This window comes from Panthera uncia (genome assembly GCF_023721935.1).
Source record: "Panthera uncia isolate 11264 chromosome B2 unlocalized genomic scaffold, Puncia_PCG_1.0 HiC_scaffold_24, whole genome shotgun sequence".
NCBI lineage: Eukaryota > Metazoa > Chordata > Mammalia > Carnivora > Felidae > Panthera > Panthera uncia.
The window spans coordinates 63,897,100-63,923,215 of NW_026057580.1; the positions used below are offsets into that span (position 1 = coordinate 63,897,100).

Consider the following 26,116-nt stretch of genomic DNA (forward strand, 5'->3'; position numbering starts at 1 on the left):
ATATACTGATACAAGTTTCTACAATATAATTTGGCAATACACGTCAAAAGCCTGTAAATAGAGATGGATACACACAAAGATTTTTATCATAGCACTTTTTGTAAAACCAAACAATTGGAAACAACTAAATGTTTATCATTAAGTGATTAGTTAAATTATAAACATCCATGTAGTGTTGCCAATTTTTTTTAAGTGATGTTTTTAAACTTAGATTGTTAAACTGTATTCAGAAGTATCCTTGATTTCCTTGGAATTTCTTTGAGGACCACTGGGAGAGGAGGAGGCTGAGCATAGCTCCATTCTGCTCAACCAGAGCAGCTTTGTATCGTTTTTTTAATATAGAAGTTTCAAATGAGAGTTTGCCTGGAGAAAAGGGTAGGAGGTGGTACAGTTGGCTGCTAAAAACAGCCTTAACGTGTTCAGTACAATGGCAAACAGTGCAATGGCAGTTATCTTGCCAAATGAAAAATAGTAGAGTATAAAATAATGGGTATAGTTGGGTCCCAATGTTTAAGAAAAATTATATCTCCATCATCTATGCATATGTGAAAAATGGAAGTTTATGATAATAATTGCAGCAAAATTGTAAAAAAAAAAATAGCAACAGTGATAGTTTTCAGGTGATTTTTACCCTCGGTTTTGTTTTGTTTTTTCTTTATTTTTATTTTAGAACAAGATTATGAGGAGCAGGGGAAAGGGACAGAGGGAGAGAGAGAAAGAGAGAGAATCCTAAGCAGGTTTTCCTCCTAAGCAGGCCCCCCACTCAAGGTGGAGCCCGACTTGGGGCTCAATTCCACAACCCTGGGATCTTGACCTGAGCCAAAATCAAGAGTCGACCGCTCAAAGGATTGAGCCAGCCAGGCGCCTCTGCTTTGTTTTGTTTTTTAACTTCCTGTATTTCTTTTTTTTTTTTTTTTTATGTTTATTTTGAGAAAGAGAGAGTGTGTGCAAGTGTACGGGAGCAAAGGAGAGGCAAAGAGAGAGAAGGAGAAAGAGAGAATACCAAACAGGCTCTGCACTGTCAGCACAGAGCTTGACACAGGGCTCCGTCTCACAAACCTGGGCCGAAATCAAGAGTCAGACACTTAAGCAGCTGAACCACCCCAGCGCCCCTTATTTTCTTTTTAAAACATATTTGCAACAAGTAGTTGTTATTATAAGTTAAATTGTGATTCAGGATCCCAGGGTGGGGATCATCAGGTACCCTGGGAGAAGGGTGGAGGACAAGGAGAGATGGGGTAGAGCCAGTTCACACCTTCCTAGCAAGTGTGCCTTCTGCTGAGAGGTCATCCTAGGCTGACACCTAGAATATGGGGCAGAGGGACTTGCATACATGGTGGTACCATTCACACATGGAGACATCACCCCCTTTAGCAACCATTGTATTTTCACAGTGGTGGAAGTCCACAAAGTTCTGCCAGCAGTTCCTGGTCTGGTTCTGGTTGGGGAGGCACCTGTCTAAAAGGGTCAGTCTGGTACTTCTTGATGTCTTCTGCCATGGTGCTGACTCCTGGAGACACCACTGAAACAGCTCACAGCTCAATATCTACCCTCTGTTTTGCTTATTTGTATTTCATAAAATGTACAGGTGCTGTGTGTGATGAGGTAGGAGAAAAGCAATAGTCACTACTTATAAATATTTTTATTTTATTTTTTAAAGTTTATTTTGAGAGAGAAAAAACGTGAGTGGGAAAGGGATAGAGAGAGAGAGAGGGAGAGGGAGAGAGAGAGAGAATCCCAAGCAGGCTCCATGCTACCAGCACAGAGCCCCATGTGGGGCTCAGACTCCAAACCGTGAGATCATGACCTGAGTTGAAGTCAGACGCTTAACCAACTGAGCCACCCAGGTGCCCCATAAATACTTTTAAAATGCTATCACAGGGGCGCCTGGGTGGCTCAGTTGGTTAAGCATCCGACTTCGGCTCAGGTCACCATCTCACGCTCCGTGAGTTCGAGCCCTGCGTCAGGCTCTGGGCTGATGGCTTGGAGCCTGGAGCCTGCTAACGATTCTGTGTCTTCCTCTCTCTCTGCCCCTCCCCCGTTCATGCTCTGTCTCTCTCTGTCTCAAAAATAAAACGTTAAAAAAAAAAAATGCTATCACATTTACATGCAAAGTCCCCTTTTAATGTTGGTGTGGTCTAAGATTTACTACATGCCAACTGCTGTTCTAAGCAGTTGACGTACATTAACTCATCTGATTATTAAAACAACCCTATTTAGGTATTATTAATATATACGGAGAGCTTAAATAATGTGACCAAAGTCATGTTGCTGATTCAGTCTACCTTGATGTATGTATCACCTCTTGTTTTCAAAAAATTCCATCTTATTAAACCCCAGCTCATATTACTAATTACCATAGATTTCAGAAATAGTTTATAAGTGGTAGATGTAACAACATACGTAGGTATATTGACATGTTTGTATATATTTTGCATTTTGTTGGTATTTCCAGTTTTTTTTTTTTATCTCATCTTATTAGTAGCCTTTGACTTGCTGTTACTTCACTCATTGCCACCATCATATGCAGACAGGAAACAAGAGGATCTTCTAAGTTGATCAGATGCTCATCCTTATTAAAACATTTTAAAAACCTGTCTGTGGTAGCCCTGGTCCTGAGTTACTGTGTTTGTTTTTAAGCAAGCTGAGCCCCACGCACATAAGATTATGTATAGTATCTACGTGCTCTGCCTCTGGAAAACATATAAGTCATTTGCCCTTGGAACATACACAAATCACAGGTTTTTATACTTGAGGATGGTGTTTCTTTTGGTATTATTTCCTGGTCCAGACTTCCCACTGTCAGCAAGATTTATGCTTGACTTATTTATGGTAGTAACTGATGTGTTGAGCTATCCACATATTCTCTTATCTGTGACCCTATGGGCCTTCACAGAGGTAGGTGGAAAAGCTGGGAGGAAACTGAGTGCATTTAGAAACCAATAATCCCGGGGCGCCTGGGTGGCGCAGTCGGTTAAGCGTCCGACTTCAGCCAGGTCACGATCTCGCGGTCCGTGAGTTCGAGCCCCGCGTCGGGCTCTGGGCTGATGGCTCGGAGCCTGGAGCCTGTTTCCGATTCTGTGTCTCCCTCTCTCTCTGCCCCTCCCCCGTTCATGCTCTGTCTCTCTCTGTCCCAAAAATAAATAAAAAACGTTGAAAAAAAAAAATTTGAAAAAAAAAAAAAAAAAAAGAAACCAATAATCCCTATATATGTGCTTTTTTTCAACAGCAGATAGTTCATTTACAAAATATATTGGTTAGGTTTGATCAGTGTCAGAAAAAAATTTTTCAGGACTCTAAGAGAAAAGGGACATGTGAAAGAGAAAGGAAGAATTATTAACAAGGGCAATGAAATATGCTGAACAAATGGATGGAGAATACAGGAGAAAATAAGTATAAGGAAGTATACTAATGAAAATATAGAAATTAAAACAGCATTACTGAAAGATGATGGCCTAATGACCTAATTAGGGAAATACTATAATATCCCTATGAATAAAATTATCCCCTTTCCACATTTTTTATATTAAAATAATCCATATCCCTAACTGGAAGACAGTTTTTTAGACAAGTATTTAAATATTAGAATATCTATATATAGCACATAAATCCATATGTTGTCATAAATTAATGAAACCCTTTCCTAAAACTACATGTGTTTCTTTTCTTTTTGGTTATTTGGTACAATTTGTAGTAATGTAAAAATTATTATATTTTATAATAATAAGTGTAGGTGGGACTTTGCCTTACATGTATCCAGTGATTTATCCAGTGAAAGAATTAGAGCTGAGTTGTGGAACTTGTTTCATGCCTGGAAAGATTCCCTGGGGCTTTGTGACCCTTCTGTGATCATTGGAGCAGGCTGGGCACTTGAAGAGATTCTCTGATTTTTTTTTTTTAGAGGAGAAGGGTTTGTTCATTCTTTGCCCAATCTTGCACTAGCCATGAAGGTTTTCTCCCCTGGCATATAATATCCTGCTCTCTAATACATAGATTGGAAGATGAAGGTGGTCATGGAGTTAAAAAAAACATTTCAAAATAATGTGATATGTCGGAGTCATTACTCTGTGCTAGTTATTTTACATTAATATGACTGAACGGTAGAGAGATGTAATCTATTTCCACACCTTCTTTGCAAAGTACTTCTCAGATCTTTATGATATAACTCTAAGACTGTGTATCCAAGATGGTAGTCACTAGCCTGTGTGGCTATTGAAATTTAAATTAATAAAAATTAAATAAAATATTTTGTTCCTCAGTTGCACTAACAGTAATGTAAGTGCTCATTATTTGCATGTGGCTACTTAGTAGCTACCATTGTAGACAGTTCGAATGTAGAACATTTCTATCATTGCATAAAATTCTGTTGTTCTGTACTCCTCTAGAGGAGATATATATGTCTTTTGAGGAGGTCATTGATGTTTTATCCATGTCTTTTAAAGTGTAAGTTTATTGAAGAGAAAGAACTGTGTTTTTTTCAAGTTGGTCAGAGGTTGTTCTTACAACTTTGACAATATGTTACAATGACAGTAGATTTGCAAGTTAGCTAACTTTACTATGAGGAAAGCTTCATTCAGGTTAATCAGTAATAGAGATTTACTGTCTTAATCTGTAAAATACTTTTAAGTTGGGCTTCTGGGAAATAGCATTATGTAGTGAAAAAGAACACTCACTTTCAATATAAGAAACATGATCTTGTCCCAGCTTTGCCACTAACTAGTTGTAAGACTATTTTCCCTCCCAGACTTATTTATTTTATAACTGGAAATATATTTTACAACTGCAAATTTTATAACTGGAAATTTATAACTGGAAATACTTTTTTTTTTAATTGAGCTCTGTGCCCCGTGTGGGGCTTGAACTCATGACCCCGAAATCAAGAGTTGCGTGTTCTATCAACTGAGCCATCCAGATGCCCCTGGAAATACCTTTTGATCCCCTTCATTCATTTCACCCATCCCTACCCCTGCCTTTGGGAACTATTAGTCTGTTCTCTGTATCTGTGAGCTTAGAGTTTTGTTTGTGTTTAAGATTCCATAGATAAGTGAGATTATATTTGTCTTTTATTATCTGACTTCTTTTACTTAGCATAATGCCCTCAGGGTCCATCCATGTTGTTGCAAATGGTAAAATTTCATTCTTTTTTTATAGTTCAGTAATACTCCATTGTGTGTGTACACATTTTCTTTAAACATTCATTTGTCAGTCTTAGTTTGTTTCCATATCTTGGCTGTTGTAAATAATGTTGCAGTAAACATGAGGGTGCGTATATATTTTCAGATTAGTGTTTTCATTTTTTCTGATAAATACCCAGAAGTAGAATTTCTGGATCATATGGTAGATGTATTTCAAAATTTTTGAGGAACCTCCATACTATTTTCCATAGTGGTTGTACCTATTTACATTCTCCCTAACAGTGTGTATAAGGGTTCCCTTTTTTCCACATTCTCACCAAAACTTGTTATCTCTTATCTTTTTGATACAGCCATTTCTGACAGATGTGAGGTGATACTTCATTGTTGTATTGATTTGCATTTCCCTGATGATAGGTGATGTTGAGCATCTTTTCACGTATCTGTTGGCCATCTGTATGTCTTCTTGGAAAAATGTCTATTCAGGTCCTCTGTCCATTTTTTAATCAGATTGTTTTTTGCAGTTGAGTTGTGTGAATTCTTTGTATACTTTGGATATTACCCCCTTATCAGATACATGATTTGTAAATGTTTCCTCCCATTGAGTAGATTGCCATTTCATTTTGTTGAAATGGCTTTTTGTTTGTTTGCTTGCTTGTGGTGTTTTTTGCTGTGCAGAAGCTTTTTAGTTTGATGTAGTTTCATTTGTTCATTTTTACTTTGGTGGTCTTAAGACTTTGGGCATTTAATTATCCAAAGTTTATGTGGGATTCAATTTCTTCATCTCTAAGTTGCAGATTTAAATAAAACCTTTTTAAAAGTCTCTTGTTGTAATAGTTAATTATGAGTACTTTGTTTTCTCAGATACAACTTTTATAAAAGACCTATGGTTTTGAATGGAAGAGATAAAGAAAAGGAAAAAAAGCATGATGAAGCTGCTAAGAGAGTCCTGCCCTTATTCAGAATTATTTTAAGACAGAGCATTTAGCTGTAGATATCACTAAACCTCTACCCAGGAATATGAGAAAGATTCTGTTGGTCTTAAGTTGTAATAGCCTATCATAAATATTGCTTTCATCATGTTCATTCCATCTGCATAAAAATCATGATTAGCTTTGGAGTCACACAGATCTGAATTTAGGTAACATTTCTCCGATCACTAGTTGGGTGGCATTGAGTGAGTTATGTAACCTGTCTGCCATAGTTTCCTATTGGATGGATGAAATGATGTGTTATTATGATCTTTTAAGAGCTTGCAGCCAATTCAGAGGGATAGACACCTTATTACAGTCATGGGTGGGAAAGTTTATTATAGACATATACCACATATCATAAAAACAGAAAAGGACATTATTTAACTGAGACCTGGCCATGGTAGAGAAGGTAGAGAAGAGAGTAGTAGAAGGGTGTTCTAGGGGGAGTAGTATGCACAGAGACCACCTAGTATTTGAGGTCTACAGCTAAAGCACAGAGAAGGAGTAGAAGAGGATGGTAAGAATTAAGCCTGGGAATATAGGCAAGGCCAGCAAATGAAGGATTCAGAGTTTAAACTTCATGCTGAGCACTGTGGGATCACATTGAAACTTTGAAGCCTGTATTTATGAGAAGGGTAATATGAACATATGGGGAGAGAAGGAGCAAATCTACTTTCGGATGTTCACTGTAGTGGGAATGTGGAGAATTGATTAAAAGCAAAGAGACCCATAGGAAGCTATTTTTTTCCAGTTTAGGTGAGAAACGATGAAGAATTGTATTAGGAAAATGGAAGGAAGGGAACAGATTCTATGCGTGTTAAGGAAGTAAAGTCAGTATTAATTGGTTACTGGTTGATGTGGGTTTGAGGAAGATGGAGGTTTCTGTCTTACGTAACAGAATGGATGATGGTGACTTTTCATTGGGTAAGGAATACATTAGGAAGAACTGACTAGTGAGATAATATACTGTATTTAAGGGGCTACACCCCTAAGCCAAACTGCCTGGTTTTAAGTCCTGGCTTTCCCATTTACTAGCTTTGTGGCCATGGATGTGTTACTTAGTCTCTTGTGTTTTCATTTCTTTTATTAGCTTCGTTAAAAAATTGCTATTGAAGTATAGCTGACATGCATTGTTGTATTTCAAGTATACAAATAGTGATTCAACAATTTAAAAACATTTTTTTTCATGTTTATTTATTTTTGACAGAGACAGAGCATGAGCAGGGAAGGGGCAGAGAGAGAGGGAGACACAGAATCTGAAGTGGGCTCCAGGCTCCGAGCTGTCAGCACAGAGCCTGACGCGGGGCTCAAACTCACAGACTGAGAGATCATGACCTGAGCCGAAGTCAGATGCTCAACCGACTGAGCCACCCAGGCGCCCCTCAACAATTTTTTTAATGTTTACTTATTTTGAGAGAGAGAGAGAAAGTACAAGTGGGGGAGGGGCAGAGAGAGAGGGAGACACAGAATCCCAAGCAGGCTGCACATTCTGCACAGAGCCCGGCACAACGCTCTATCTTACAACCCTGGGATCATGACCTGAGCCAAAATCAAGAGTCCGACGCTTAACCAAATGAGCCACCCAGGTGCCCTGTGTTTTGACAATTCCATACATAATTCAGTGCTCACCACAGTAAATATAGTCACCATACAACATTATTATAATATTATTGACTATATTCTCTGTACTGTACTTTTCATCTCTGTGACTTATTTATTGAATAACTAGAAGTTGGTATCTTTAACCCCCTTCACCTACTTCATTAGTTTCACTTACACATGAGTTAATGGGTGTAAAATGCTTAGAATAACTTCTGGCATGTAAGCACTGTATGTGTTTACTGTTAGTAGTAGAAGATATGGCTTAGTTCGCTTTTAGACATAATGAAGAAGAGTTGTATATGAAAATATGTAGGATGCAGTTAGATATATGAGACTAGAGCCCAGTAGAGAAGTCTGAGCTGGAGATAACATAAGGGAAGTTATATAAGTAGTAGTTGAAACTAAGGGAATATACAAAATATCCCAGGGAAAACAGGTGCAGTGAAAAGGCCAAAATGGGACATTATGGAACATCAGTAATTTAAAAAATAAGGAAGACGAGCTTATGGATGTAACTGAGTGGGGAGTGAATAGAGGCATAAAGAAGAATATTAGGCTTAGGGTCCCAGATGCCAAGAGCAGTGTGGGAGTGTTTAATGTCAAGTGTTATAAAGCTGATAAATATGATAAGATTGAAGAGTCCACTGGATTTGCACCAAAGAAGGTCAAAGGGTGACCTTAGAACACTTCTTTAAAATTTGGTACGAAGGTCACTTTACCAAGGACTAAGGAATAAATGGATCAGGAGGCAATAGAAATAGTGAGTTTAGATCTCTCTCTCTCTCTCTCTCTCTCTCTCTCTCTCTCTCTTTCTTTGATTCTGTTTTTTAAGTTTAGTTTTATTAAAGTAATAGTTTAAAAAAACCAAATAGTTCCATAAGGCTTAGAAGGAAAAAAAGAAAAGCAAACCTGTGCCCCTTTCTTCCTATCTCTTTCTTTTTTATATTTGGAAGCCAAAATAATTTACTGCTGCATTTCATAAACTACTAGGTATTTGCCCAAAGAATACAAAAATACTAATTCAAAAGCATACACGTACCCTGATGTTTATAGTAATATTATCTACAACAGCCAAACAATGGAAACAACCCAAGTGTCCATCGACTAATGAATGTGTAAAGGGGATATGGTTTATATATACAGTGTAATATTACTGAGCTGTAAAAAAGAATGAAATCTTGCCATTTGCAACAACATGGATGGAGCAAGAGTATTATGATAAGTGAAATAAGTCAGTCAGAAAGACAGATACTGTATGATTTCATTCATGTGTAGAATTTAAACAAAGCAAATGGGAAAAGGGAAAAAAGAGAGAAAGAGGCAAACCAAGAAACAGATTCTTAACTAATAGAGAACAAATGGATGATTATCAGGGGGGAGGCTGGTGGGGGGGGGTTAAATAGGTGATGGGGATTAAGGAGTGTATCTATTGTGATGAGCACAGGGTGATGTATGGAAGTCTTCAATTACTATAGTATTCCCCTGAAACCAATATAACACTGTATGTTAACTAACTGGAATTAAAATAAAAAACTTTAAGGGCACCTGGGTGGCTCAGTCAGTTAGGTGTCTAACTCTTGATTTTGGCTCAGATCATGATCTCACAGTTCCTGGAATCAAGCCCCGAGTCGGGCTGCTTGGGTTTCTCTCTCTCCTTCCCTTTCTGCCCCTCCCTTACTCATTCCCGCTCTCTCTCTCGCTCTCTCTCTCAAAATAAAATTTAAAAAACTTTAAAAACTAAAAAAAAAATAAGATAAAAATTTGTATCTTTTACATCACCTCTTTCCTTTTTTCTTCTTTTTTTAAATTTAAATTTTAGTTGACATACAGTACAATATTGGTTTCAGGAGTAGAATTCAGTGATTCAATCACTTACAGACAACACCCAGTGCTCACAAGTGCCCTCCTTAGTACCCATCACCCATCTAGCCTATCTCCCACCCACCTCCCTCCGTCAATCCATAGTTTGCTTTCTTTTTTTTATTATTACTTAATTTTTTTTAATGTTTGTTTATTTTTGAGAAAGACAGAGACAGGTTAGGGGCAGACAAAGAGGGAGACACAGAATCTGAAGCAGGCTCCAGGCTCTGAGCTGTCAGCACAGAACCCAACGTGGGGCTCGAACTTTCGAGCTGTGAGATGATGACCTGAGCTGACGTCAGATGCTCAACCGACTGAGCCACCCAGGCACCTCTAGTTTGCTTTCTATCAAGAGTCTCTTGTGGTTTGTTTCCCCCTCTCTCTTCCCTTATTCTTAAAAAGAAAGTTCACAATTTTTGGTTAAATTAATATTTGGTACTTTATTGTAGCTACATATATGTTTACAGAGGAATGACAGTATATTGTGATTTCTTTAATTTTTTTTAAAACAGCTTTTATAGTTGATAATTGCCTTTTATTTCTTTATTTTTTGCTTAATTTTCTATGTACATATTATTAACATGTCTCCAGAATTTCAGCAGAACTGGAAGGTTCCTCAGTAGCTTCAAACATCCCAGAACATCTGCCAAATTCTTTTTTTTTTTCCCCCTTGATGGATCTCTCCTGGAGCTTACCATGGTCTTGGTCTAGTGTAAACTTCTGTTGTTCTGTACTGGCCTGCTGGAGAACTGTTGTACCCATGCATTCCTTTACTCTCATCTTGGGAATTTTCTTTGCTTCTTTACTATTTCTGGATCTCATATCTTCATCTTTCTTGGTTCTCCCTGTTTTGATGGAGTACCTTCTTAAATGCTTCTTATAAATGCTTCTTAAGAAAAGGGGTACTAAGGAGGTAAAGTTTTCAAGACTCTGGGATAGTTTGGCTAGATATAGAATTCATATAGAAATGCTTTTTCAGGGGCACCTGGGTGGCTCAGTCAGTTAGGTGTCCGACTTCGGCTCAGGTCATGATCTCCAGTTCGTGGGTTTGAGCCCCGCGTTGGGCTCTGTGCTCACAGCTTGGAGCCTGGAGCCTGCTTTGGGTTCTGTGTCTCCCTCTTTCTCTGTGCCTGCCCTGCTCACACTCTGTCTCTCTCTCAAAAATAAATATTAAAAAAAAAAACTGGAAAAAAAAAAGAAATGCTCTTTCATCAGATTTGAAAATATTTTTTTTCTATTATCTTCCAGTGTTCATTGTTCCTGTTGAAAAGTCAGATTCTGTCTTGATTCTTACTTCTTTTTATAAGAGTCCGCCTGTTTTTCTTTTTCCTCAGAAGCTTTTAGGTAGGTCCCTTTCCCCCACCAAACTTCAGTTGTTCTGAGGCTTTACAGTGATGTGTGATGGTTTTTAAAGTAATTTTTTAAATGAGTTGATCTTTTCAATGTGAAAATTTGTGTCCTCTTCTTGGAACTGTTCTCAATAAAGATAGTCTTCTCCTTTCTTAATTCTTTCTTTCTTTAACTCCTACTAGTGGATGCTGTATTTTATTTTAAGCCTTCCACTTTTATTATTACCATTTTTGCCTTTGTGCTCTTTTTGGAATTTGCAATCAATTTTCTAACACTCCTATTGAATTTTTTCTAATACTGTATTCAATTTTGAAGAGCTCTTTCTTGTTTTCAGGAGAATCCAAAGTGGTTTTATGGATGCAGTACAATCTTTTATGTATCGGAGGATGTTAATTGCAGTTTCTAATGATTTCTTCTCTCTACATCATCTTATTGCCTCAAAGCTCTTTTTTGTTTGCTTGTTTTGGCTCTTTTCTTCAGTGTGGAAGTTTCTGGTGATTTTTGGCTGCCCATTTTTAAGAGAGACTGAGATGTTTTGTTATGTGACAGTTTTACTAAATAGGGTTTGCCATCCAGCATAATTTTCCTTCCACATACCAACCTGTAAGAAAATGCCAGATATTTTAAGTGTTGGGTATGGCCACAACTCACTTCTAGATTCTTTTTGTGTGTTCCACCCAGGACATTTTAGGTTCTGTTTTGGCAAAAACAATCTGAAATTTTCAGCAGGAAAATTTTTCAGCAGGGAAAGTTTTCTCTCTCTCAGACTACATGTACAATGTGGTCCACAGTGCCTTCTGCTCATGATCCTCATATCAGGACTCAGACAAATGGAGGCTCCCTTATGGAACTTGCTTGTGGAATTGTTGAGGCAGGAAAAGAGAATAGGGCAGATTGTGTACTATCTCTAAAAGCTTCTACAAAAAAGGGTCCATGCCATTGATACTCACATTTCGTTTGCCAAAGCAAGTCACGTGGCCATGCCTAATTTAAAATGCAGAGTAAAGTGCAGGCCTACCATTTGCCTTGGAGGAGAGGGAAACCAGAATATTTGTAGCATCTGTAATGGTGACCACAGTGGCATTCCACTTATGCATGTTCTATAATTCCTTTATCCTCTTGCTATTTTATAATATTTGTATCTTCCAAGAATGAGATGTCTAAGTGCCCTTACAGCTTCAACACCTATGGCTGTATGACCTAAACACTGCCACTCACCCCTCACAAGTTGTTGAAAAATACTATGTTCGATAAACATAGTGAAAATAAAAACAATATTCCATAAAAGATGGGAGCTGGTTTTATCCATAGCAGTTTCTTTTTTACAAAAAGGCTCAATAGCTTGACAGAATTCTAAGACATTTTTGTTTCTGTGTTGAATCACTGGCAACATTTAAAAAGTACTTGCATACTTGAATTTATAAATGTCTAATTGGGAGGTTTTAGATGGCCAGATACCTCAGCTCTCTTAAATGGTATTCTTGGTTGAAAATGAACATGCATAGTTTTAAATATATCTTAAAAGTTTTTTTAAGTTATTCTATGTTGTCATTAAAAAAATACTTCAAAAAGTCAGTACCCTTTTGTCAGATAAAATTTCAGTTACACTTACAGGTGCCTGGGTGGCTCAGTTGGTTAAGTGGCCAACTCTTGATTTGGGCTTAGGTCTTGATTTCACAGTTGTGAGATGGGGCCACATGTTGGGTTCCACACTTAGCATGGAGCCCGCTTGGGATTCTCTCTCTCTCTCTCTCTCTCTCTCTCTCTCTTTCTGTCTGTGTGTCTGTCTCTCTCTCTCTCCCTCTCCCGCTCACGTGCTCTGTCTCCCAAATAAAATAAAATAATTCAGTTTCATTTATTTTATTTTGTGCTTTATGTTCATTAGTTTTAGTTTTATTGTTGACATTAATTTTGTAAGCCTAATAACACTATAAAAACTGTGTTGCTAAATCTAAACTTCTTCTCTATCCATACCTCTTTTCCTTCATATTCAATTTAGTAGGTTAATTTAATTTAACTTTTTAGAGTTTATTTATTTTGAGAGAACAAGCAAGTGGGGGAGTGGCAGGGAGAGACGGAGAGAGAGAATCCCAAGCAGGCTCTGTGCTGTGAGCACAGAGGTGGATGCAGGGCTAGAATTGATGAACCACGAGATCTATGACCTTAGTCGAACTCAGACCTTCACTGACTGAGCCACCCAGGCAACCCTAGTAGGTTAATTTTAAATGATATAATTTTATATTCCTACCCACTAAGTAAATTTTAATTTTAATTCTTTGTATTTGAAAATGACATTGACTCATGTCAGCAATCATGCAGATACCTTGCTTAATTTCATTATTTGAAATACATGAATGTTTGAAACATTTTTTTAAAATTTACTTATTTGTTTTGGGAGGGGGGCAGAAAGAGAAGGAGAGAGAGAAAATCCCAAACAGGCTCCACGCTGTCAGTGCAGAACCCACTGGGGGGCTTGAACTCACAGAACTGTGGGATCATGACCTGAGCCAAAACCAGGAGTCAGGCGCTTAGCCGACCTAGCCACCCACGAGCCCCTGAAACATTTTTATTTTCAAAAAGAACCACAACAGGAAGTAATGCCATAGTATTTGCTTGCTTTTGTATGATGATTTTATGCAGAAGTTTTGGGCTACATAGTAGAAACAAGTGAAGAATTCATTATTGTTAGTATAATGGAACTTGTTTTACCCTGAATTTAATGACTCAGCACACTGTCTAAACTGTCCTGCTTTTAGTCAAGAAATGGAAAAGTCTAGGGGCGCCTGGGTGGCTCAGTCAGTTAAGCGACTGACTTCGGCTCAGGTCATCATCTTGTGGTCTGTGAGTTCGAGCCCCATGTCGGGCTCTTTGCTGACAGCTCAGAGTCTGGAGCCTGCTTTGAATTCTGTATCTCCCTCTCTCTCTCTGCCCCTCACCTGCTCATGCTCTGTCTCTCTGTCTCTCTCTCAAAAATAAACAAACATTGAAAAAAATTAAAAAAAATAAAATAGTGAATGGAAAACTCTAGCTTTAGAGGTAGTTGTTTTCATTTCATACATCTACTGATAATTCAGTGAATGATTCTCAAAGTATTATAACAAAGCATATTATGTGTTCACTTGTTATTAAAGAACTGATAATTATATTATGTGCCTGGGTCTTGCCACATTTGTGTATGTCACATGTGCCCTAGTAGTAATTGCCCTTGTTTGATTTTTTTTTTGTAAGTGGCCATGAGCAAGCCTGAATCTTTAATGAAAGAGCAATACAGAATTGTAGTATTGTACTGTAAATCAAAAGCACAGATTTTATTTTATTTTTTTTTTTATGAGTTTCACTACTTTATTTTTATTTTTTTATTTTATTTTTTTTTATTTTTTAATATATGAAATTTACTGTCAAATTGGTTTCCATACAACACCCAGTGCTCATCCCAAAAGGTGCCCTCCTCAATACCCATCACCCACCCTGCCCTCCCTCCCACCCCCCATCAACCCTCAATTTGTTCTCAGTTTTTAACAGTCTCTTATGCTTTGGCTCTCTCCCACTCTAACCTCTTTTTTTTTTTTTTTTTCCTTCCCCTCCCCCATGGGTTTCTGTTATGTTTCTCAGGATCCACATAAGAGTGAAACCATATGGTATCTGTCTTTCTCTGTATGGCTTATTTCACTTAGCATCACACTCTCCAGTTCCATCCATGTTGCTACAAAAGGCCATATTTCATTTTTTCTCATTGCCACGTAGTATTCCATTGTGTATATAAACCACAATTTCTTTATCCATTCATCAGTTGATGGACATTTAGGCTCTTTCCATAATTTGGCTATTGTTGAGAGTGCCGAAAAGCACAGATTTTAATACACACACTGAAAGATACCTGTAGAAATTTCTGAAACCTGCACGTCCACACGTAGGGTAACATGTTAGGGTTTCTGCTGACTTACTTTGCAGTATAATATACGTGTTTTATATTACAGATTTTAAGGTACTTTAAAAATATTCTTAAAATAGAAATTTGGATAAATTTCAGAATCCTTGAAGCATTTCTCTGAACTCCAGAGTTCTTTAAATTTGTAAAAAAAAAAAAAAAAAATCTAGTTTAAACATTACTCTTTTGTAGGGCTTCAGATGGGGGCAAGCAGCTTTAGTTGTGGAAAGCTGAGGTTTTGGTGATTTTTTTTTTCATTGGATAAAATCAAAAAGATAAGCTTGGAATCTTTATTATATGTGCGGTATGAGAGGTTCCTAATTGTTTGCTCATTTCTAAAAGGGAAAGTGGGCACACTTCCCATTAGTTCATGTTCCCTGGACTTATCCACATCACCAATCATTACAACAAAGGTGAATATCATTCTGTTCTCAAAGCTAAATCAGTCCCAAGCAGAAGGTAGAAATTGCCTGGGAGGAAAGGATCAAGTATAACTCTTCAGAAAATACTCTTAAAAGGAGAGCAGGATCTGAATATCAATTGTTGCTTTAGTTTCATGATCTCTGCTCCCATATGTTCTCTAAATCACCTGCCTGCTGCCTAATTCAAGCATCGTCCCAGCAGTCCAGAGTATACAGTCTGAAATTAATTCTGCAGATTCTCTTTGTAGATGAATATAAGAACTTTATTCATTTTTCTTAATTCTATTCATGTTCATTTATTACTTCTTATTCAACTCTCTCTGTCTTTCTGTCTGCTCCTCCACCATTCACCTTTTCCCTCCTTTCCAATTATATAAGTAATATAAAATGTCTGATTGTAAGTCACTAGCACATTTAATTTTTTGAGATTTGTTGGTAATGTCCAATATAGTACCATATACACATTGGTCTTTACTAGATAGATACTTTTATAAATAATGATAACTTCAATTTCAGTTTGTTACTTTTTTAAAAAATGTAAGTATGCTAAGATATCTCTTACCCATAGTGTCTCTCTGTCAAAGATATATTTTTACAATATTTTTAAATGAAAAATTTGAAACATATAAAGAAGTTGATAGAATTTTAACAGTGAACACCATTATATTCAATATCTAGATTGTATAATAATTTTCCTATGCTTGTTTTTTCACATTACTTTGCCCGGTTCTCTCTCTGTGGATCCATTAATCCATTTTTTTGATGCATTTCAAAAGAAGTTACAGATATCAATACACTCCCTCCTTAAATCCTTCAGCATGCATATCATTAACTAGAATTCAATATCTTTTTTTGAGGTAAAATTGATAGATGATGAAATGCACAAATTGTAAGTGCACCTTTCAGTAACTTTAACGATGTCTCCACTTTTGTAATCTGAACCACTCTCAAGACCTTGAATATTATCATTCCAGTAAGATTCCTGCATGTCTCGCCTCAGTCTACACACCTACCCCCACGCAACAACTATTCTAATGTTTTTCCTACCATAGGTTAGATTGGTGTGTTCTAGAAATTCAAACAAATGGAATACACGGTCTGTACTCTTTTTGTATAAAGCTGCTTTCACTCAGTATTGTTGGAAGACAATTTTCCCTAATTCTCTCAGATTGCTGCATGTCTTGTGAGTGAGGCAATGGCTCTCCTTTGTTCTGGGCTACCTTTTCAAGGATGTTTGTATAGCAAACAACCCTGGAACACAGAGATAGTGTTTCCTTGCAGAGTAAAGGGCAAGCATACTTACTGCCCATTATGAAAAATTCAGCTTCCCTAAGGTCAGTGTTCCTCTCTTGTAATGCAACACACTGTGTGTAGGTTTCATTTGACCTTATTCCTATCACCCTGTGGGAATAAGGGCTTGTGGAACCAGCACAAAAAATGCTGATTACCTGTTTCTACTACTGCTCTGAATAATAAACATCCTTTGTCTCTGAGTTTGTAGTACTGTGCTTTCTACCAAAGTCCAGAGGATACTGACTCCAATGCAAATTTGTGGATTTTTTTTCTCATACCACCAAACAATTCTCCGATACCAGCTAAGTATTCTACAGTTCCACTCATTTCTGACACTATCTGCCTGGAATTATTATCAGATCCCACAGGTTAAGGGCTTAGTACAAGACTGCTCCCCACCACCCCGCTTCACACATCAGTTGTAAGTCCCACCTTGTCACATGTGCTTCTGACCTAATGGCTATAGATTCGAGGTTCCAACAACCTTCTCCATGGGTTTGAGTAATTTGCTAGAGCTACAGAACACAGAGAAACATTTTGTTTACTAGGTCACTGCTTTATTATAAAAGGATATAACCTAGGAACAGCCAGGTGGAAGAGATGCATAAGGCAAGATATGTGGGAAGGGCACAGAGCTCCCATGCCCTTCGAGGCACGTGATTCTGCAGTATCTCCACATGTTTACCAACTTAGAAGCTCTCCAAACCTCACCTTTTTGGTTTTTATGGAAGTTTCATTACAAAACCTACATTGACTTACAAAACTTAGATTGAAGATTGGCAATTAAACTCAATCTCTAGGGGTGCGTCAGTGGCTCAGTCGGTTAAGTGTCTGACTCTGGCTCAGGTTGTGATCTCGCGGTTCATGAGTTTGAGCCCCGTGTCGGCCTCTGTGCTGACAGCTCAGGGCCTGGAGCCTACTTTGGATTCTGTCTCCCTCCTCTTGGAGCTGGGGTTGGGGTGGGGGTTGAGACCCATTATCAACATCCTCTGGTAGAGTGGTATATTTGTTGCAATCAATGAACCGATAATCCATCATAATTACCCCAAAGTCCTTTGTTTATATTAGGGTTCACTCTTGGTGTTCTGTGGGTTTGGTCAAATGTGTAATGGCCTCTATCCATTGTTATGGTATCATGTGGACTATTTTCACTGCCCTAAAATTCCTACGTGTTCTACCTATTTCTCTCTCTTCACCCTCTGCTCCACCCAATCCCTGGAAACCACTGATCTCTTTACTGTCTCCATAGTTTTAACTTTTATACAAAGTCATATAATTGGAATCATACAATATATAGTATAACTAGAGGTAAGATTATGGACGGTCTCAGTCTACAGTCTGGGAGAGGTAGAATTTTGAGACAGGAGACTAATAGGCTAAGATTTATTCTGAGAGAATATGTAGATATGGAAGATGTTATGGAATAAGGAGGAGACTTGATGCTGAAATGCCAATGAAGAAACAATTACAATTACCCAGGTAGGAGATAGTCAATTATTTGTCTATTATTATGAGTCTAAATTGCCTTATATACTAATTTTGGGAAGGAGTAATGTAAGATAGACTTAAAAAAGTTATTCTTTAAGAATATCATGAAGAATAGCCAGAACTTAGTGGTCTACTAGAGTAGAATTTTACTGTAAATTTGGAGAAACAATTCACTTATAAATGATACCTATCAAAAATTGTAGTAATAGAAGGTGAAATACACCCACATACTAAGAACTGTGAGGAAATAAGTGATAGAATTTATATTACATCAACAAAACATGAGCATACGATAGCTCTAGTTAAAACTGCTGTCCCTTTATTCTCTTAATTGCTATAGTTGACCTGTGTATGCTCCACTTCATCTGATTTGATAATCTGGACTTTCTTGACTGGGGAGTGAAAAAGGAAATGAAATCAAAAGAACTATTTATAATTAGTGAGGAGAAAGCTTGGGGGGGGGGGAAGATTTGAAAATACTAAATAAAGCTTTAAAAACAGTAAATTTTTTTTTTGTTATTTTAAGGAGTGTAGGAAGTTGTGAGTTTTCCCCCTTAACTTCTGCATGACATCAGACAGCAATAAAGGTGATGCCAAATTGCAGACTTCCACATGAAGGAATTTGAAGCATCAGATGACTGGTTAAAAACCGTGTTTTCATGTGTCCTATCACTTTCACCATGAATAATCTCCCTTTGCCTTGAATTTTGAAGTGTTGTTTTTATTTGTTCCATGTAATTGTTTGGTTGTATGTAATTATTTAGCTGCCTTTAGAGTCATGGACTCAGGAGGGGTAAAGACTTTCTGGTCCGGTATTTCCCTAAGTGTGCTTGTCAACTGTAGTCATAAAGAAACGGCTCTGAGATCAATTCAGTCAGGAAATTGCTGGGTTAAATAAACAGAGTCAAACGAAATTTTTATTTAGGGAGTGGAGAGGAGGGGTATGAATCTCGGAGACTTTAATATATGCTAATGTGATTCATCTAAGGAGAAACAAGGTAGAGCATTTTACAAACTTATTTGACCACAAAATCCTTTTTTCATGGAGTCTTTCTTGGAACCATTCATTGTTCCTTAGGATACACGTGGGGAAACTCAAATCCCTTAAATTTACAGATAAACAGAAAAGAGATGAAATGGCTCTTTCAAAGCTGTGTAGCTGTTTACTTAAAGAAATGGACTTGACCCAAGGGCTCCCATCATATTTAGTTTTGCTTCCTTTTGCCCCCAAATTCATAAAAGTCTTTGAAAACTACATGATATTCCAAATTAGACCCATAAAATACACACAAAAGCATTTGAAAACATAAAACTAATGATTTAATTATTTTTAGTTATTTTGAATTGGCACATTGACTTTGATGAAAAGAGATCGAAAAAGCCAATTAATATTTGTAACCAAGGTTACACTTTTGCAATCGGGAAACTTTTTCCCCTCCACAAAAATCCACTATATTTCAAACTGTAAAAATCTATTTCCTTTCAAATTATAAAAAACAAAAACGTACAATAATGTGTATACCAACAAGCTTTCCCACTTTCCAAAAAAAAAGAACTGAAGAAAAGAACCTCCTCTCTATATAAATAAACATGTATGTTTTAAAAACTTCTTTACGTAGGTGGTATTATGGTATTCTTTCGTAACTGGAGCCTGTTCCTCCCACTGCCATTCACCCATTTTCCCCCAGCCATCAGTTCTATGTATTTATGAATCTGTTTCTGCTTTATTTGTTTGGTTTTTTAGATTGCACATATAAGTGAAATTATACAGTTTTGTCTTTTCTGTCTGACTTACTTCACTTAGGATAATACCCTCTAGGTCCATCCATGTTGCAGATGGCGAGACATGTAGATCTTTTCATGGCTCAATAATATTATATAGCTGCACTCTAATCTGTAAGATTGGTTTCCCATTGGTGGACATTAGGGTAGTTGTAATTTTTTTTTAACAGACAGTGCTGCAGTGAATTTTGATATAGGTCTTCTTCTTTTGTTTTTGAACCTTTGTGTGTGAGTATGTCTGTAGGAGAGTCCTTGAAGTGGAATTGCTGGGTCAAAGAATATGCACATTAAAATTTTTGTAAGTATCACCAAATTGCCTTAAAAAATGGTCTTAGTTTATCTCCCATTGCCGGCATTGCAACAGGAAACCTTAAAATGGTGTAACTTTTATTGAACTTAAAAAAAGATTTCATACTTTGTAATGGCTAATAGTGAATATCTTGCTCTGTGAATTTGAAAATCATAGAGAAAATATATAAAACATTGATAATCATGATCTCTCTTTCTCTCTGTCTCCCTCCCCTGCTCTTTACAGAGCAAATTATTCATGGAAGGATTTAGAAGCCTAAAAGAAGGAGAACCAGTGGAATTCACATTTAAAAAATCTTCCAAAGGCCTTGAATCAATACGGGTAACTGGACCTGGTGGGAGCCCTTGTTTAGGAAGCGAAAGAAGACCCAAAGGGAAGACACTACAAAAAAGAAAACCAAAGGGAGATAGGTAATCATTTTACTTTGTTAGTTTATGAGTTTATTGTATTTGCAAAAAAATTCTGAAAATTTATTTGTATTTTCTATGTTATTGGGCTTTATATATTCTAACCAAAGTAAATAAAATGCTATTATTGTGTAGTTGAATAAACTCTATCAGGAATATAGGCTACCTTGCAATTTGAACTCTCTGTGTGCACTATTTCCACCAGACTGTTCTGAGATCACAAAGGAGGAGTCAAGGTTCCCAACAGATAGTGTTGTCCCTCGGTACATCGTAACACCTCACCTGTTTTCTCAAAGGAAAATACATTTATTGTTTCATCTGTTTTTAAGAGACAACTCATATATAAAAAAACTTAAAAAAATTGTAAAGAAATCAGGAAAAAAGTCATTTGAAATCCTAACCAGAGGTGGGAATCCTAATATATATGCAGTATTTTTGAAACTTGCATTTTTTAAATCACTTAACAGTATATCATGTAGCATTTCCTATCAGTCATAAATACCTGCATAAATTCCCACTGTGTGAATGTACCAGAATTTATTTATTTATTATTATTTATGTATTTATTTTTAATGTTGGTTTATTTTTGAGAGAGAGAGAGAGAGAGAAAGAGAGTGTGAGTGGGGGAGGGGCAAAGAGAAAGGGGGGACACAGAATTCCAAGCAGGCTCCAGGCCCCTTGCTGTTAGCACAGAGCCTGACGTGGGGCTCGAACCCACAAACTGTGAGATCATGACCTTAGCCGAAGTCAGATGCTTAACCAAGTGAGCCACCCAGGCGCCCCATAATTTATTTATTTTTTGAATGTACCAGAATTTATAAGCATCTGACTTCAGCTTAGGTCATGATCTCACAGCAGGTGAGTTCGAGCCCTACATTGGGCTCTGTGCTGACAGATCAGAGCCTGGAGCCTGTTTCCAATTCCGTGTCTCCTCTGTCTGCCCCTCTCCTGCTTGCACTCTGTCTCTGTCTCTCAAAAATAAATATACATTAAAAAAAATTGAAAGAAATGAATGTACCAGAGTTTAAACAAGGCTAATAAACTAATTTGTTAAATTTAAGCTGTTTTGAATGGTTTGACCTCATCAGTAGCATTACAGTGGGAATCCTTATATGTACATTTTTGAAAAATTGTCTGATTATTTCCTTAGGATAAATACCTAATAGTGAAAAAATTGGATCAAAAACAGTGCATTTGAAAATTTTTGATATCTAGGGGTGCCTGGGTGGCTTAGTTGGTTGAGTGTCTCTTGATTTTGGCTCAGGTCATGACCTCATGGTGTGTGAGAATTTGTCCCAAGTTGGCTGTGTGCTGACAGCAGGGAGCCTGTTTGGGATTCTCTCTTTCCCTCTCTTGCTTGTACTCTCTCTCTTTCCCTCCCCCACTCGTGTGTGCTCTCTCTCTCAAAATAAATAAATAAACATTAAAGATTTTTTTTATTATCTATTTCCAGGTTGCTCTCCAGAAATGATTAGGGCCAACATACAACCCCTTCAAAAATGAGACTGCTCGGGGTGCCTGGGTGGCTCAGTCAGTTATGCATCTGACTCTTGATATCAGCTCAGGTCATGGTCATGGTTCATGGGATGGAGCCCTGTGTCAGGCTATGCACTGACAGTGTGGAGCCTGCTTGGGATTCTCTCTTTCACCCTTTCTCTACCACTTGCCCACGCTTGGGCTCTCTCTCTCTCTCTCAAAATAAATAAATAAACATTAAAAAAAATGAGACTACTCATTGAATGATGTCATTTTATTTTATTTTAAGATTTTATTATTTTTGAAGTAAACTCTATACACAATGTGGGCTCAAACTCCCAACCCTGAAATAAAGAGTCACATGCCTTACCAATTGAGCCAGCCAGGTGCCCCTGAATGATGTCATTTAAAAAATATTTTCCAATGGTTTAGGTTAAGAGGTAACAGCTCATTTTTTTTCTTTGCATCCTTTGATTATATTAGAGGTTAAATATATTTTTATTTTTTCAGTTTTTACTTCTATGAATTATATGTTTCGTGTCCTTTTCTCATGTTCCTATTGAGGTGTTTATTTGCTCTTATTGATTTGAAAGTTCGCTTTTTAGGAAAGAACTCAATTTTCTTCTTTCCTACTATGACAAACCCAGTTCTTCCCTACTATGTTTTTCTCTTGTGTGTCTCCTTTACTTTTACACGGCATTCCATTTCTGACATCAAGTGTGTGGCGATTTTACCACCACACCTAACAGTTCTCCACAACACCAGCTGGGTGTCCTACAGTTTAACTCAATTCTGACACATCTACCAGGAGATAGAGTCAGATCCCAGGTTAAGGGCTAAGTCCCGCAAGACTATATCCCTCCACACACTTCAGATGTCATTCCAAGAAGTGGGTCTGGAGGTTACCCACAACTTCTGTTTGGCTGTAAATCAGAGGTACTCACAACTCCCTCCTCAGGTTTGATTAATTTGCTAGAGTGGCTCACAGATCTGAGGGAAACACTTACATTTACCAGTTTATTAAAGGATATGATAAAGGATACAGAATAACAGCCAGATGAAGAAAACATAGATTGAGGTCTGGGAGGTCCCGAGTACAGGAGCTTCTGTCTAGGTAGAGTTGGGGTGCGTCACCCTTCCGTTGTGAATGTGTTGGTCCATCTGGAAGCTCTCTGAACTCCTCACTACTGGGATTTTATGGAGAATTCCTCACATAGGCATGATTAATCATTAACTTCATTTTCAGCCTTTCTCCCTTCTTAAGAGAATGGAGAGCAGGGCTGAAAAATCCAAGCTTCCAATCATGGTTTGGTCTTTCTGGTGACCAGCTCTCATCCAGAAGCCACCCAGAGTTGCCTCATTAGAATAAGATACACCCCGGTCACCCAAGGAAATTATAAGAGTTTTAGGAGTCCCGTGTCAGGAACAGGGGTCAAAGACTCCTGTTAAAATAAGAGATGGTCCTATGTTAGAACAAAGGAGATGTTAGAACAAGAGATGATTCTAGTGGTCTTCTCACTTAGGAAATGATAAACATTTTAAGAGTTCCTGCTAGGAACCAGCTAAAGAGACCAATATGTATTTTCAATTTTCTCACATTCTCTTTGTATATCTGTGATGTTAACTGTTTTTGCAAACAGATAAATATCTTTTCAGCTTGTGAAATATAATTTAGATTTAATTATAGTAACTTTTAAAAACTTTTGTATACAGACAAGTCTGTCACTGTGCCCTTGATGCTGTCCGACTTGATTGCTATTTGCCTTTACAAATTACAAAATTAATAATATACTATATCTATCTATATTTTCTTATATAATTTTTATTAATTTATCTTTTACATTTAACTATTTCTTCTCTTTGTGTATAATTTGTTTTTGAAGAGGACTATTAGGATCTAGCTTTCCTTTTCTCCAAGTTCATAGCTAGTTATCTCAATAGCACTTATTATTGCCTGTCCATATTTTACCCTGGTTTGAAAAGCCATCAGTAAGAGAATAAATTCAGTTTTCATCTGCATTTTTAGGAGCTTATTTTTTATATATATAAAAAAAAGTCCATGAAAATGTGTATACTGGTACACTTACCTGTTAGTTTTTCTGCCCCTGAAGAGAGAGATAGTATATATATATACACACATACAAGTCAAGTAAAGAAAAATAAAACAAAGTCCTTTATTTTTCCATGTCTTCTTTACATTTATTTTTTATTTTTTAAATGTTTATTTTTGAGAGTGAGAGAGAGAGAGAGAGAGAGAGAGAGCGTGAGCAGAGAGAGAGGGAGACACAGAACCCCAAGCAGGCTCCATACCCTGAGCTGTCAGCACAGAGCCTGACACAGGGCTCGAACCCATGAACCGTGAGATGATGACCTAAGCCAAAGTCGAATGCGTAACCAACTGAGCCACCCAGGCACCCCTTATCATGTCTTTTAGATAAAAAGTTTAACTATAGTTCTGGAATGTTTTACACATGTGCTAGATTGGACTCAGGAAGAGAGGGAGAGTAGTAGAGGTCAAGACTAGAGAAGGAAGATAGCAGGAGATTCCTGTAAGACTGTCAACCATTGTAAGGACTTTGATTTGAAGGAAAATGGGAAATCATTGGAAAACTTCCAAGTTGAAAAGTAACATGAGCTGATTTATCTCCTTAAAAGTGTCATTCTGGCCGTTGTGATGACAGCACAAAGTGGAGGGGCAAGGATGGAAGCTGTGAGATCACTAAGGAGGCAGTTCCATTTATGCAGAAAAGACATAATGGTGGTTCAGATTGGGATGGTAGTAGTAGAGGTGGGGACAAAAACCCTGACATTGTGAACGTACAGACAGACAACAGGATTCACTGTGGTTCAGAGGTGGACCGTGAGACAAAGTAAAACATTCGGGATGACTCCAAGATTTGTTTGGCCTAAGCAACCAGAAGGATGGAGGGACCATTTATTTACCAAGAGGGAGAAGACTAGGGAAGGAGCACGAAATCAGAAGTATGATCTCAGATATATTTCGTTAGAGATTTATTGTAGACATCCAAGTGGAAATCATACATTAAGCAGGTAGATGCATGAGTTTGGAGTTCCAGGGCTACAGATAAAAACTTGGCAATATTCAGCAAATCGACAATATTTGCAGCCTTAAGACTGAATGAGATCACCATCAGAGTGAGCCCTAGGGCACTCCAGCATTTAGGGATCAGGAATTGTAGGAGGAATAGCAAAGGGCACTAAGTTAGAAGGAGGGAAATAGGAAGAAAACCAAGAGAGGGTTTTATCTCAGAAGTCAGGGAAAGGTATTTCAAAAAATGCAGTGTGTGAAATGGTGCTGACATGAAATGATTAAGATGTCCACCCAGACTTTTTCTTTTTGTGATTAATCAGCAATTTGTGGTGAGATACTTTTAGGCCATGTAAATATCCCATTCTTTATCAAACTTTCCATTTTTCATTTATTATTTCAATATGGATCATGAATTTCTGGGTTTTTTTTTTTTCAATAAATTGTGTTATGTATTTTAATGCTCAAATTTCCCAGATTCTCTCACTAGGAGCCCCTTCCAGCTGGTTTCTGTGTCCTTTTGACACATCCTATCATTTTTTGAGTATTTCTTACTTATTGGCATAAAATACTTTCAACTCCTAGCCTACAGAGTATTTAAAATAAAGGTATTAAATAATTGCTTTGGTTTGCTGAAGTACTAGAAAGCCAGAATTCCAGTTAATTTCTGTTTTTTTTAAGTATTTTGAGAGAGAGAGAAATCATGAGTTCCGGAGGGACAGAGAGAGAGGGAGAGAGAGAGAATCCCAAGCAGTCACCACACTGTGAGTGCAGAGCCTGATGTGGGGCTCAAACTCATGAACCATGAGATCATGACCTGAGCTGAAGTCGTTCGCTTAACCGAAAGAGCCACCCAGGTGTCCCCAGTAAATTTCTATTTTAAAAAGTAAGCATTGGTATATTTCTGGGTTTTTTGTTTGGCTGAAGAGTTGTTTTTATTTTATTTTTAAGATTGTGATATAGTAAAATTAACTTTTTTCTTTTGATGTATACTTCTGTGAATTTTCACACGTGTTCATGTAGCTACCATCATAGTCTGGATT

At 37.4% G+C, this 26,116-nt stretch overlaps 1 protein-coding gene across 1 annotated transcript in view; it reads left to right on the top strand.

The window, feature by feature from the left end:
- Positions 1-26,116, top strand: part of LIN28B (lin-28 homolog B) — a 112,964-nt gene that overhangs the window by 34,670 nt on the left and 52,178 nt on the right. The window contains 1 exon segment of the mRNA XM_049654650.1: positions 20,367-20,551. Within this exon segment, the coding sequence (XP_049510607.1) occupies positions 20,367-20,551 (185 nt within the window).